At 37.5% G+C, this 16,021-nt stretch overlaps 1 protein-coding gene across 1 annotated transcript; it reads right to left on the bottom strand.

Annotated features, from left to right (window-relative positions):
- Positions 1–759: 759 nt before the first annotated feature.
- On the bottom strand, positions 760–13,813 carry LOC139700750 (ceramide phosphoethanolamine synthase-like). Its single transcript, XM_071599184.1, has 5 exons — positions 13,659–13,813; positions 11,892–12,035; positions 5,827–6,411; positions 4,931–5,053; positions 760–897 (listed from the first exon to the last, which is right to left on the bottom strand). The coding sequence occupies exons 1-5, from the start codon at positions 13,758–13,760 to the stop codon at positions 760–762; spliced, it is 1,092 nt and encodes a 363-aa protein (XP_071455285.1). The 5' UTR covers positions 13,761–13,813.
- Positions 13,814–16,021: the final 2,208 nt, after the last annotated feature.

The raw sequence follows: 16,021 nt of genomic DNA, 5'->3' as shown, positions 1-16,021 counted from the left end.
TCCCAAATACTTGCGGCATATTCCAAATGCTGCATAATTAAAGCGGACATATACGAAGGCATAGATGTCTTTTCGCGTTAAATGTTCACAAAAGTGAAAATATATGCTTAGAGTCACAAGTGTGATCAGGCACAAAAGACTAAAAACGCATAAAAGGACACTTACGACTTTGTTTATTGAGTCTTTTGGTGGCATAAAAACCTTTTTCAAAGGAAGGCATAGGACCTAGGGCATTCGATCACGAAGTAATCCATGCATTTTCCCTGGAGGTAGTGGAGAGAGAAGACTTGGCCAACATAATTTGAGAGTATGGGAGAGATAGGCAAGAGGTGGAATACCTAGGTTAATCAATTGCAAACGTTTAAGCCATGAACATGATAAAGTTCAAATTATATGAATTTTTCAATTTGAAAGAAATAAAATCAGGTGTGTTAAAATTTTTTTTCTTAAAATGTCCACTATAGTGAGCATAAAATTAATAATATCTCTTGTATCAATTGTGATAATAACTAGTTTTTGCACAGTCTATGTCATTATCCTCATGCATTGTGACTGAATTTTAAAAAAATACCAATTCTTCAAATCAATGTTTACAGAAACAATGAATCAGCTGAATGAAATCAATGTACCAATCATTTATGAGAAATTATGTTGAGAATTTTTAAGTTATCGATACATATAGTATCTCTTTCATGAGTTCATCAGTAAAATATTTAATGAATAATGATCAGACATAATACCCAAAGTGTCTTTATTTAGTTATTTATAACCTATAACACTCTCCACTACGAAGTCAGAATTCATTAAACTTGTGACATAATGGATATGAGCCTGTGTCACAACTGTTACTGTGAAAATCACCACAAATCCGTAATACTGTGTCCATCGGAGGAATTCCTGAAAAATAGGAGTATTCATATTTATAAAAAATATAGAATATTAGACCCTTCAAAGAAGAAAACATCCTGTCAGTTTGAGGCATAAGAGATTCATAACCAGTTGTACCCCTTTTATGCTAGCAACCCATAAACCCCCATGTTTTCAAGCAAATTAAATTTCAGGATATTAGGGTAGGATTTTTAAAACAGATTGAGTTACAAGATGGGGAAAGAGAAATCAGTGTCTGGGTGTTAGGCGAACTTATGTTACAATGACAGGGCACCTGATATGCTTCTCTGGGCAAATTATCTCTGAAAATCATGATAGAGAAGCTTACATTTGTATATGTTCTGATTCCTCTATTTTTCCCTTATTTTCCAAGCAATTTCCTTTTAAAAGAGGAGATTTCAACTTGAAAGTACAGCTTTTTCGTCCCTGAAGGATTTTTGTTTTTGGATTTCATGGTATTTCGATTAATGGCAGAAATCGGAAGTCATTAATTTTGCAAAAATATTCAATGTACATTCTTAAACTAATCTTCTATTTTTTTCTAAAAATATGTTATCATCTATACAATGTTTGGCATTAGTTATGGCAGATTTATTTCTTCTGGAGTGATATCCTTGCATCGAATTAGTTTCTCATATAGGAAACACGTCATCTCCATATATGTGAATTTAATAAAAATTTCAGGATTATATGGTACATTTTTTGTAGAATATATTATTAAATTGCAGGAATATAAAAAAAGGATTGCAATGGTTAACAAAGGTACAAAGAACGTTGGGACAAGGATGAGGACAGGGAAGTTATAATAAACCAAGAGAATAAGGGAGAAAGGAGGGTATACACACATATATGTGTGCATCTTTTTTAGTAATCTACCGGTTAAGGTAGGTTTTGGATGGACACAACTACCAAATAAATATTTTGTGACTCCTAACACAACACAAGCCAGCAACCTACTCTACATCAAGTCCCTCTTCATCTCTAGGTACATCCTTCCTCACTTCATCCCGTCCAATATCCCAATCCCGTTCCTGCCCTCTCCCAAATTTTTTCTAAAATTATTTCCTAAAATTCTCCCCTCTATTACAGTCTTCAAAATCCCACTGCCAACCAATATCCATGCCCTTCATCCATTTTTCCTGCCTCCTTAGGATTTATCCCAACAAACCCCTCCCCTCACCCACCACACATAGTACTTCCTCATTTGTTTTTCTCTCTGTCCATTTCACCTTCTCCATCCTTCTCCACAACCACATTTCGATAGCCTCCAGTCTACTACTATCATCCTGCTTCAGTGACCACGTTTCCGCGTCGCACATAGCTACGCTCCATATCAAAGTTTTTACGAGTCTTTTCTTAACATCCTTATTCAACGTCCCTCCCATCAACTCCCTCCTCCTTGTGAAAGCCTCTTTTCATAGCTCAATTCTTCTTCTTACGTCCCTACCACTTTGACCATATTGGTCCAAAACACTTCCGAGATACGTAAACTGTACTACCTGCTCTATTTTTCGCCCTCCTATTTTAATGTTTAGCTTAGTCTTTTTCTTTCTGGAAAATCTCATGACGTTTGTTTTATTAATATTTATTCTCATCCCATATCTGTCGCACTGAATTCCAAATTCACTCAGCAATGCTTGCAACCCCTTGGCTGACTGACAAACTAGAGCTTGGCCATCAGCAAACATAACTGATTGTACGCATTCTCCGCCTACTTTCATTCTTACCTCCAGTTCTTCCCATGCCTCTTTAATCATTTCCTCCGCATATACGTTGAACAGCAACGGTGATAATGGACAAACCCTCCTTACACCTCTTCCTAACACTGCCCATCCGGACACTCCGTTCCCCACTCGCACCTGAGCAGTCTAAGACATGTCCAGGTGTCGGATGAGCCTCCTGTCCCTCCAATCTATTCCTATTTTCTGCAATGTACTCATTAGCTTTTCCTAGTTTACTCCATCAACTGCCTTTCGAAATATACGAAAAAGGCAAATACCTCCTGGTTGTGTTCTATATTCCTCTCGATTAATAATCTCATTGCTGTAATGGCATCACGCGTGCCTCACCCCTTCCTGAACCCAAACTGATCATCCTCTATGTAATCATTTGCCCTAATGTCTATCTGTTTGTTGATGATCATGGGAACAACTGAAGCTGCGTGGGATATCAAATCTATTGTTTTGTAGTCCTCACATGATGTAACCTTTACCTTTTTCGCAATAGGAACTAACACCGATGTTATAAAGTCTTCTGGCCAGTTTCCTTCCTCATGGATACTACGAATCAGTTCATATAGCCTCTGCCTCCCACATTTCCCTTAAACTTTTAGCAGTTCCGCAAGAATGCTTTCTACCCCCGCCGCCTTATTTAATTTCATCTCCATTAAAGTCCTTTCTATCTCCTAGTCGAGTAAACCTGCACCTATGCTATCTTCCTCTACGTCATGTCCCTTTTCTATGTTTAACCTTGTGGTTCTTCTATCTAAAGTTCTTTATCAGACAGTTAGTTCTTCTATACATTCCTTCCATCTCTCTTGGATCTTTCCTTGTCAACTATTATCTTACCCGACTTATCTCCGACTGTTTGCACAGATCTTTTGTTCTTACTTCCCGATATTGATTTAACCTTGCTGTATAGCGTCCCAATTTTACCCTCCCTCTGCAAACTTTCCATATTCTCGCATTGCGTCTTGAACCATGCTTCTTTTGCTTTATTTGTTACCCGCCTAAATTTATTATTTCTCTTTGTACTTTCTTTTTGTGTAAAGAAACGGTAAATCGCCAAATTATTCTTCCTAGATAATGCAGCCTTGCATTCAAATGTGACATGACGGCTTTCCTCCCGGTAAAATATTCCGGGGGTAAACTAGTCCCCCAATCGGATCTCCGGATGGGGAGTGGAACATCAGTTAATGTGGATAAACGCAGAATAGGAATATGGAACGTGAGATCGTTGGGAGTATGCGGGAAGTTGGAAAATGCCAATATGGAGATGGACAGATTGGGAATCGGCATCCTAGGAGTGAGCGAGATTAAATGGGCCGGGGCCAACAACTTCTGGAGCAACGGACACTGAACAGGGTGACATACTCAGGAGACTAACGGAGGATTGCAGCAGTGGGCATCATATTTAAGGAGTGGACAATAGGAGTCAGATCGTGCTGGCAAAACAGTAAGAGGATTCTGATGATAAGGTTATTATACCGTGGGAATATAGAGGGTTGAGCAAAATATTTTATTGTTACCCTGAAGTGAAGTTTCAATGATCTCATTGAAAAAAAGTTTGCATTGTAATCACCGTATTTTCCCATCGGCAACGCGCACATAGAACTTTGTAGTCGTAATGAATTTGTATAGATATAGCGCGGCCAGGGCTTCATAGCTATCTTGAACGTGTATAAATGCCGCGCATCTGTATATCCATTTACACAGTAATCAACACGAAGGTCGGTTTGGTAGGTGACGGTAAAATTCACCCATTACTAATCCCGACGGTACCCGAAATCTCACATAATTTGGACGGAGCTGCAGGTGCCCAGAGTGCCTTTCCCGGGAATCGAACCCGGGCCCTTCCGTTCAGCAGTCCAACGCTCTACCCCCTTGTCTTCCACGACCCACATATACATACATGCATAAATAAATAAATAAATAAATAAATAAATATATATATATATATATATATATATATATATATATATATATATATATATATATATATATATATATATATATATATATATATATATATATATATATATATATATATATATGTATATATATACGCGTAAAAATTATATAGTGTTTGTAAAAATACGTCTATGCATGGATTTTTTCAATTTTTATTACATAATGCGCTTCGTCATTTTTTCGATCATCTGAACATTTTTGCATAGATAACGCGCGCGTTATCGATGGGAAAATACGGTAATTATAATATATTATTTAGCCATAAATAATTTAGATCCTAAAATCTGCGTAACACTATTTCCATGTAGTAAAGAAACAAAACAAAGCACAGAAATAAATGAATCAATTCTTACCCAGAGTCTATCAATGAAAATTGATATTAATATCATCTCCATTAATGCATGTGGATTACATAATCTCCAGCATAATATAATTATCCACAGGGTCTGGGACTTGAAGACATCAATTTGAACTACCTAAACCCCAATACAAAAATCTAATTAGTATCTCAAGCCAACAAAATGCAAAACAAAATTAAAGCTTAAAGAGCATACTGAAATAATGGGAAAATTCATAAGGAAAAACACTATCGTGATTCATTACAAAACATATTGAGTCTTGCAAATATTTAGACGGCGGGTTTCTGGTGGTTTTGTTTTTGATCTTTTTGGATGATTTCAAGGGATAGAAATTCAGGAAAGTGTATTGAATAGGTGGAAACAACACCCAGTTCTGGGAGGTTTTGGTCAAGGTAGGGCATAACATTTTTTTTCTGGAGGATGTTTTGCCAATTCATCATTAATGGCCAGGAGTGGTACTGGGAAGTATTCATAGGTATTGTATGCTCATTATGAATCTCTTCACTGAGGTTCTTTTATTTCTTATTAATCATTACCACAACTGCAGACCTAAACCCATCCTCACTTTTTACTTTTACCCTTTTCAATTTTATAATTGTTGATGTGATCCCGCAGCAATGACCCTTCAAGATTAGTAACCATTTTTTCTTTTCACACTGAGCATTTCACAGTATTAACAAATAAGTCAATAATTCTGGGACACGCTTCCAATATTGATATTATGTCAGGGTTTCTAAATGGAAATTGTGAAACAAAAAAACATGGTACTAGGACTGAAGAAATCCATGAACCTTTGCACTTTAATGCCAGATATGCAAGTGAAGGAATGCAAATTACTCTGAATTGGTTATATTAAAAATGCTATAAAAATTAGAAGTGATATCACTCACCCTTTGATGGTTTGTAGATGGGTTTATTTCCAAAAGTGAGTGATATATACTCAAAGTGTGGTTCCAAAACAGGGAACCAATCATCATTTGCAAAGCTGAACAAATGACCACAATCAACACTCTTCTTTTTTGGTGAGTAATAGTCTTATGGGCACTATGCACTGCTCCTCCATTTGTACGCCATTCCTCCGAGTCTTTTGATGTCTGTGAAAGTGGCAGGACTAGATATGATGGCGAGAAGCATCCCCCTTTTTCTCGATGGGTTAATAATGGGGCACTAGCAGTCAAACAAACTAGAACTCCCATGTACAGAGCAATGGATCCAAATGTATCACAAATACCGTCTATGAAGAAGCCTGAAGATCCCATGTCGAGGTGAATCAGACTGTGATGACTTCGTGATCTGGCCACTGCACCATCCAAGGCATCAAGATAAGATCGCACTTCAAAAAGCAGAACACCGACCTGGCGAACTGACAGGCGATCACTCCAAACCATTGTCATGCCACAAAGTGCCACAAACACATGACTTATGCTAATTATGTTCGGAGTAATGGATGGGAACAATTTACTGAAGTTTGTAACCTAAACATAAATGAATATTTAATTAAATATATGTGAGATAGTATGACCTTTTCCAAAAAACAGAACAAGCCTACATTCACATCTTTAATACGACTAGTACTTGTATTGATAAAATCTGTTTATTTTCCCATCATTCAGGGAATTCAAGGATTTTGGGGGAATAATAGACTTCCAAATGTGAATTCCTAACTATAAGGATAATTGATTATAATTACATATAACAAAATATGCAGTTTTTGAAATTGCATTTAGGAGAAAATTAATTATAACTACAATTTCAAGTACTTTATCCATATACCTATTTGTAGTTAGCATGGTTTACAATCTGAAATCATGCATACGTACATGTGTATGCATGGTTTCGTATTGCTAACAATGCTAGTGGTGGAGGTAGCTGGTGTATGCACATATCTATATGCAGTTGAACCTCGTACAACGAGCATAATTTGTTCCGCGATCATTCTTGTACAGCGTAAAACTCGTATAGTGTTTCGCTTTATGGAAAACAACTTTTCACCCATACATTAATGTTAAATATAATAATTCGTTCCATGGCGAAAAAAAATAAATTGTACAAGATTTATTCAAAGAAAATTATGTTTAAATTGTTTTGGATCGGGCTCACCTTTTCTTCTATCGCGGAATGAAATAACCGGAAATGCGAACTCGATTTGTAAAAGCAAAAAATAATCGAAATAAATATTTGATTATTTATGATACGTGCCGAATTCCTTTTTACTTGCAAGCTGTCTAGAGGCATTTTTTTGTCGTCGCTTCAAAATTTCGTAAAAATGCGACTCAGAATTATTATAAAATAAATTTCTGGTCCGCAGCGCCACTAACTTATTAGGGCGATGCCTCGTACGCATGATACGATGCAGTAATTCCCGTAATCTGCACAACACATGTAGCTTGCCGTTTTGGACTTAACACTTCTTGAATGCTCGTGAACTTTCTGAATGGTGAATAAGCAGCGGTTTAATTTCGTATTTTGATTGGCAATGGGATGCTAAAGACTGTGATAGAGGGGGGAATGTTTGGAAAACGAGGAAGGGGTAAGAATAGGATAAGAATGTTGGATGGAATGAAGGGTGGAAGGAAGTATACGGAAATGAAGAGGAGCTTATTTTGATGCTGAATGTCAGGTGGTGCTTTGCTACGACACGCCAGGGAACTGTCGTTGTACCCTTGTTTAGCTTGCGTCCACCCAAAACCTACCGTAACATGTAGATAACCAATAAAAGTATTCCTCTCTAACATCCATTCATGTTTATACTTAGGCTCATTTAATTAATTATAGTTTACTCTATAGTTGAATTATCACTAATTTTAGATTCAGAGCTCTGCGCAATCATATCGCACTTATCCAAAGGAACTGCAAAATTACGGAGGACAAGGACAGACGGCCACTGAAGATTGGTTATATTTGGAGGGAAAGGAGAAGATTTTATCCGTTTTCCACGCTTACTTTACCGCAAATACGATAGTTTTCTGGGTGTTAATTGTCCCTTATCAACGCTAAATGACTTAATTCCGTCCAAGTAGGGAAAAACATTTGCCCGGGCAGAAAACAGAGCTAAAAGTATTGTATCTAATCTACCCTCAGACTTTTAAACGAGTTTCATAGTATGCTAAAAAATCTCCCGCTAAATATGAGAAAAGTTCAAATGAATAATTATCAAGGAATTACTACATATTACTAATGAGTATATTGCAGAAAATAGGAATAATTGGATAGATAGGAGACTAATCCGCAATCTGTACATGTCTCAGACTGCTCAGGTGCGAGTGGGGTACGAAGAGTCTGGCTGGGCACCCTTCCAGGAAAGCGGAGTAAGGCAATCTGTTCATTATTACCTGTGCTGTTGAACGTATACAAGGGTTGTGTAAAACGTATCGGTCGCAAATTTTTTCCTTACGTGTGCGTTAAGTGCTGAATTCAGACCATAGGTTATGTGTGCGCATGATCGCGGATCGTACTGGCATTGAAAGAATGACAGTGCACACCATTATCACTGAAAATTTGGCGATGCGAAATATCTGCGCTAAACTCGTCCCGCAGGTCTTGACGGACAATCGAGCGTCTGCTTGCGAAGACCTTCAGCAACGACATCGCGATGATTCCCAACATCCTAACAGTCCCGACTTGGCATCAGTAGACCCTATTCTCATTTCCTATTCCCAAAAATGAAATTCCCCCTCGAAAGACACCACCATGGGGACCTAAGTGCCGTCAAAGAAGCTTGGCGAACTCGCCTACCAGGGAGTCTTCGAGTCGTGAAAAAGCCGCTGGCAAAAGTATGTCGACGCGCAAGGGAAGTACATTGAAAAATTATGAGGCACTGAAGCAATATCTGAGATAAATCTATTTCTCCGAAAATTTTCCCGGTACTTTTTATACAAATCATGTAAGGTATGTGGAGAAAGGATCAAAAAGTCATTGGAAGAGCTGTAGATATGAGTGAAATTCGGCGGGGAATGCATAAAATCAGTTAGGTTTGCTAATGACCAAGCTTTAGCTTGTCAGTCAGCCAAGGGGTTGCAAGCGTTGCTGAGTGAATTGGAAATTCAGTGGGATAGATATGGAATGAGAATAAATGTAAATAAAACATAGGTTATGCGATTTTCCACAAAGATAAAGGCTAAATTAAACGTTAAAGGAGGAGGGTGGGAAAAAAATAGAGCAGGTGGGATAGTTTACGTAGCTAGGTAGTGTGTGCTCAATTGAAGAAAGCTCTCGAGTGCGTATCGGTGGATTGTTATTTGTTATGGAATCTCTGATTGCGGTTTTTCTGCTTCGTCAATATACTCGTATGTCGCTATTTATTGTCCATAATAATTTTCACTATCACCCATACAATTCTATTTGTATTTTTGTCGTAAGGCTGAATTATTTATTACATAATAATGGGTTGCCATCGGGATCGCTTGGGCCACTGTCTTACAACCCGAGGGTCCGGGTTCTATTCCTGGTTGTGGCAAATTTTTTACCGTCCGTTGAATGGTACGTTAATTTCTGTAGCCCTTGGCGCCTTTCATTTTAAGTAGGTTATTGCCCGCGGCAGGTTTCCCAACTCCTATCCCTCATTCCCTGAAAGCCGTACGCCTACAAAGTTACCCCTTTCTATCGCTAATAGCGCGAATGACCTCAGCTGCCGGCCACTTCCACCATTACCGCAATTATAGTTTGGCAGGTCAATAAATATTTCGAAGCATGATTTATCTTGAGTCGATATCTTCAGCTTTATAAATGCGAGTTCGTATAAATATAATCAAGAACTCGTATGTTAAATAAATGATGATGCATTTTCCATTTAAACGCGGGGCATCATTTTCAACAGAAAGTGCTTGAAGCTGACGATTTTTACCAATGTTCCGGTCCACACCAGTTCTTCATCCAAATCAGTCAGGCGAGCATCACACGTCGCAAAAATCCAGTGTCGTCGAAAAAATGCGAAAAGGAGAGCCGAAGTTAGAGACTTTTTCTTTCATTATCTACTTTTGTGTCACATATCAAAATTTTGGTGGAATTACGCATCCTGGTAAAGGTGACAACACTTGTTTGACCACGTGAAAGATTGTGTCAGCAAAATTTCCGTTAAAAAAAATGTGAAACACTTTGCAAGATAGGCAGAAAATGTACCGCTGTTATCGTATTTCTCAACAATTCCAAAACCACCTCCCCAGTGTCAACGATTCCACTCCTACCGCCAAGCGTGTAGTTAATCTAGCAGATCATTTACTTCGTGGAGAGTCACCTCAATCTCCTCCAAAAAGTGATTAAATATAGACCGTTTATTTCACCAATTTCAGACGGGGTTATCAAGAACCATGATGCAGATTGTGAGTGGAGCATCGACAGGAAACAGCTGTTTGCCCACACAACCTCAACCTTCATCTTTGCTTTCTTTAATACACTATCCAACGTCTCCGGTTCCTTACAGTTCAGGGCCCCTCACAGGTTTATGTGAGGCCATTCTAATTGTCCAAAAGGCCGACAAGAGTAAGTGTTATAATCCTTAACCAAATGGATTGCAAATTATCTAAGGCCAATCGTATTACTCAGAAATGCTAAATTGGTCTCCTTTGATTCACAGAACTGGCTCTTTTCCGTCCTTACAGCTGCGACTTAAAATTAAGTGGATGATTTATCGAATAACCCCAGCTAGAGAGCTCCTTTGTAAAAAAAAGAATATTTCTCTCTATCTATAAGTTTATCTAACACGCAACTTGTAATACTATAAAAAGTCCATCGGTCTAACTATGGATTCTTCCCTCTCGCCCCTCTGAGGTGAAATGTTCCATAGCAACATTAAGCATGTTACTTGAAAATTGTTCAACGCGTATTATTCTCTAAAAAATGTCATTTATTAGCGTCACTACGTGGAAGGCATCCTTTATTCCCGAACGGACAATCAATTAGAGCTATTCTGAAAAAACACGAAAAATAATTACGTGAATAAGGCAGGAAATTACTATATTTAAAGCGGGAATAAAAATGAGGAAAATTCACTGACAGCGAGATGTGCCACAAAGAAGAAATAAGAAAGTATAAAATTTGAATAAATGGGGAATGGCAAAATTCTTAATCATTACAAAAAAGTAAATTCAGTCCAATTGAGAAAAAAACTAGAAGTTGATTGTATGCAATTGTTTCAGACTCAACTTTGTGGAAGTTCATATTCATTAAATGAAGAACACAATGTATATTTCCACTGAATATATATAAAGAACAGTGGAAATATACATTGTGTTCCTCATGAAATGATGGAAGTTGATTCTAAAATGGGTCTTTTTAAAGTATGAATAGGAATTATACCGAATAGAGCGTTGGAAGTATGACGTCCAGAGGAGAGCCTGCAATATTTATCGACTTCCTAGCCTTACTTATTTCGAGGTGGATTGGCACTTTAGAGCAGGGACGCTCTTTCAATTTCCACACGAAGAAACTGTGTTGAAGGAATTGTGCCCATCTTTATCTAAGAAGGGAAGGTATTGCAAAATATTCACTCTCTTATATAATGATAACTAATAAATGAAAATTTGACCATGCCAAAAATCAAGGCTGACCATTTTTTCCTAACTAATATTTGGCACTCTGATGCTAACAAAGGCTGACGACATCTAATTCTATTAAATCAATTCAGTATTATTTGTGCTTTTATCGCTTATTATATTCGGGCCATTAGATTAAGGAATTGGTAACTACGAAACAAGAAAATCAGGTCGTACTCTAAGGGGATTTTGGCGATGAGAATATTATATGAAAACCAGCAATATAGCAAAACCAGAAAGTTCATTTATATGTACCAAACTACCTCGATGGCACAATTATAACCCACCCACATGGAAACTGACGTCCGGGGATCGAAAGAGTGGGACGCGTAGCTGTGGTCGTGAACTATTTTCAAGTAATCTAATTGCATCACACATGCATATACCTATGGACGTTGTGATACAATTCACCGAAATTTACATACCTCATTGAAAAACACAGCCAATGGTAAGTGAATATAGTGGTTCGGTGGGTCTAGTAACAACGTCTTTAAGGCAATTTGAGACATGGGATCCAAGCTATTTCCGTCGGGTGAATCTGTGGGTACGGCTGGAGTAAAGGGCATGCTCTGAAAAATAAAGATCAGTAATTATGAACAAATACTGAAATATATTAAAATTTACATAATTATTGATTTGAATTTTTTTCATATTTCATGCTCTAAAGTGAACCAGTTTATTATTTGCATGCTTATACACACAAAAAAATATTCAGAGTTTAAGAGGACGCCTCGGTAGCTTAAGTGGCTAAAGCACTCGACCGGATATTGAGGGATCTGGGTTCGAGTCCCAGTCAAGGCGAATGATTTTTACGCTCTGAAATTGTTGCATTAAAATGCACATTAGCGGATGACTCCGTTAAAAGTTACTGTTGCGGCATCTCCGCAGTTTCTTTGGAATTTGACAAAAAAATATGTACACACCTATGCATAAATGCACTTGCGTATAATAATTGGCACCATTTAGTTAGTAAAGCGCGAAACAACATTGACAATGAGACTATTGACGCCCATCGTGCTTATTGCTTGGAGAAATACCAACCAAATACCATATTGCACCCGCAACTATCCCTATTTTAGTGTATATATGTATTTAAGGGCTCTTGCATATAAATCTATCGAATTTACCTGGTTAGATTTATGACACAGCGCTGGTGCAATTAAAGATAAAGAAAGCGGTAGCTATCCATGTGGTGATCGTTTTAATGTATCCAAACTTCTGCTCTGCTGAGTTTGAGAGAATAGCTAAAGCAGGTGTAATGAGAGTACAGTTACCATTCACAATGAGAAATACCGTGATCAACCTCCTCCTTTACAAAAGAGTCCGGAAACTAGTGAAAACTAGAGGCCGATTTTAATAACGATGACCGATTGTGAAACGCAAGCAAATACTCCACGGGCCTAGCGAGGAATATGCTTCACATTTGCTCTTGGGAAAAGGTGCTGCCCGCCGAATGGCCGTCTACGATCCATCTTTTGAGTATTTCTTGGCACTTAATGAATAACTGATCGTAGAACTCTTCCACTTGATAATTGTTTTAATTTTACGACCGGGTTTTGATGTATTACATCATCATCAGGTCCCACTGATGATGGTGTAATACATCGAAACCCGGTCGTAAAATAAAAAAAATTATCAAATGGAAAAGCGCTACGATCAGTTATTCATTATGTTCGACTTCCACCTGTAGCTACTCAATGTGTTCGTGGTACTTATTAGGGATGAACTGGAAGGTATATTACCATAGTACCTACGACACATGGGACGAATGTTACCTATTACCTCAAAGGAGAACTCTTCGAGGCAGCTTTTCATCGCAAAATAAAGAGCCGAATTTCCAGTGCGGAGAGCAATGGATTTTGACGCGAACAGCTGATTTGGGATACAAAGAAATTCTTCGGTGTTTGGTTTAAAGACAATTCACAGAAGAGATATTTATATCCAATTCGCATTTGAATAGGGCGAGAATGATGCAGATTTACGATGAAAAACAATTGCGACGAAATATTTGTCCGTCCGCCATTCTCTGTAAACTGGTTAAGGGTTTCAATGATTTGCTTTTTACATATTGACCACTAGATAACACGTTAATTTAAAAAAAATGCGACAATTTTTAATAGGAACATCGATCACAATTTTATAGAAGTAATTAATAACAGGGCCACTGTTATCCCTCTCGTTAATTAGCTCACCTGCAATAGAATATAGAGCGTTGCGTCCATATAAATGAAATAAATTAATATTGAGGCAGCGATCAGCTGCAACCATCTGCTCTCCCATATACTTAAGGCCATTTTATGAGCCCTAGATTCCAATGGAAACTCTTCCTCAGTTTTTCCTCTTCAATAATTTGACGAATCAGCAATAAATTGCGTTTATCTGGGGAAAGAAAATCCATGAGGAAAGAATACCAAGGCGAAATTTCAATCGAGATACCCGGAAATAAGCTTTGAGAGTACCAGAAAGAGAGCATAAAACAAACTAACACCCTAAAAAATACTTACCTAAACAAAATTAGGTGGACTTCTTGTATGGATGGAGAAACTCTGCAATAATATTCCATCACGGTAACATTTCCGACGACAGGTTTTGAAAAGTGAGACTTGAGGTCACCTTTTTTGTTTGAGCTCACTTAACCTTAAGTCGCATGGGATTCATGTACTAAGGGTACATGGATCAAACCAAGCTCCTTGCTTCTCTTTGGTTTCCCACGGGGTTCTGGAATACGAAAAATTGCAATTTTAGGGTTTATCTAGGAGTGTCAAGATTCATTCAGATTAGAACTAAGGGTTCCTATGGTCAGATGTCGCACGTTCCAATGATTAAGCTTGCCATTCAACCAATATTTATATATGAAGCCCCCATATTTATGCAGTAAAACTATGAAATATGTCATTTTAACTGGAATTGTTTGTTTTGTGTAAAGACCAACGCCATGACTTATGATTTACTCTATGTAGTTATGGAAACTACGAAACGATGACCACTCTTCTAACTTGAACCAAACTACATCTGAAGACTAATTTTATTCTATTCCTCATATTTTGATTTTTGATAAAAAAATTTTACCTGAGTTTGATTTTTCATGTCGAATTAATTAAATTATTTGATACGGGGGCTGTCCAAAAAGTAACCTCCGTTTTTGTACAGTACTTGTATAGTGTGAGAAGTAGAGGAGGAATCCGAATGGTCGCTCTATTCACGCACACAGTAGGTCAGCACGTCTCGTTCTGCAGTGGTTGGAAAGTCGCTTGTCGGTTGTTCAACATCAGTAACAAGTCAAAATTAACTATTTAATGGAAATTCCCGCCAAATGTGAACTCTGTTCAGTGATAAGGTTTTTATCGTCGGCCCCGGTGGCGGCGGGGTAACGTCCTCGTCTGCCATTCCAAGGGTCGCGGGTTCGATTCCCGCCTGGGTGAGTTTCCCTCCATCTAGGGCTTGGGTGTTTGTAAATTTGACATTGTTATCGTTGTTAATAGTTCGATGTAAAGGCCTAAATGTGCTGTTTTCGGACTTATACTGAATAAATAAATAAATAAATAAATAAAATAAATACTGATAAAAAAAACTTCAAAGCTTCTGACATTAATCGTCGTGCTTTGTACGGACCAAATGCGTTGAGTGACAACAGCTATTGTCGTTCGCCTAAGAGTGAACACACATGTCCATGGTGATGACAGAGGTGAGTGCCTGTTTGTGGTGAAGAAATAACTGCACCTGAAAAATGATGAAAAAGTTCGTGAAAACCGGCGTTTTATGGTATCCAAAATCTTAAGAAAGTTTTCCACAGATTTATATATATATATATATATATATATATATATATATATATAATTATATATTATATATATTTTATATATATATATATATATTTACACACACGACTCTGTTTAGCATGGAAATCCGACTGAAAAGCTAGGCTACCACATGTTTTGTACTTGTCTCGACGAGGAAATTCAAGATGCAGTCATCGGTTGGCTGCGATCTCAGGCGGCAGAATTTTATAAAGAATAAATTTGGAAACTAGCTCAGAGATATGACAAATGTTTAAATCTGTAAGGGAAATATTTATAAAATGGTAGAGATATCTAGTTTTGAGATGAAAATAATTAATTTTCTGTAATTGTTCCAGTATTATTTTTATAGCATAACGGAAGTTACTTTGTGGAAATACCTCGTATTGTGGGAATCTTATCATGGATTCAGAATATTTTTACGTTCTCCAGCATTTATTTACAAAGTAAACTTGCAGCCGTTCATGAGGTAATTTGTCGGTCAAACAAGGGGTTGCAAATGAGTGAATTTGTAATTCAGTGTGATAGATTTGAAATTAGAAATTAATATAAATTAAACAAAGGTTATACAATTTTCCGGAAAGACAAAGGCTAAGCTTAACATTAAAATAGAAGGGCTAAACTAGAGGAGGCGGAACAGTTTACGTAGCTATGAAGTGTATTGGACCAAAATGGTCAAAGAAGTAGGGACTTTTCTTTTCCGCACTTTTAGTAATTAAACTTCGTGGCACTTGCAGATTGCAAGCGGGTAGTATTCA

Source organism: Hetaerina americana, unplaced genomic scaffold (assembly GCF_022747635.1).
Source record: "Hetaerina americana unplaced genomic scaffold, ioHetAmer1.1.p SCAF_109, whole genome shotgun sequence".
NCBI lineage: Eukaryota > Metazoa > Arthropoda > Insecta > Odonata > Calopterygidae > Hetaerina > Hetaerina americana.
Note: the sequence above shows the minus strand (reverse complement) of the source record. Positions and strands in the feature narration are given on the sequence as shown.

Excerpts from the sequence above, each read along its gene's own strand:
- LOC139700750 (XM_071599184.1), bottom strand. The coding sequence starts at position 13,760 with ATGGCCTTAAGTATATGGGAGAGCAGATGGTTGCAGCTGATCGCTGCC. Across the intron at positions 12,036-13,658 it reads CGCTCTATATTCTATTGCAG|AGCATGCCCTTTACTCCAGC; the intron begins GTGAGCTAATTA and ends TTTATTTTTCAG. Across the intron at positions 898-4,930 it reads TTTTCATTGATAGACTCTGG|GAATTCCTCCGATGGACACA; the intron begins GTAAGAATTGAT and ends CCTATTTTTCAG.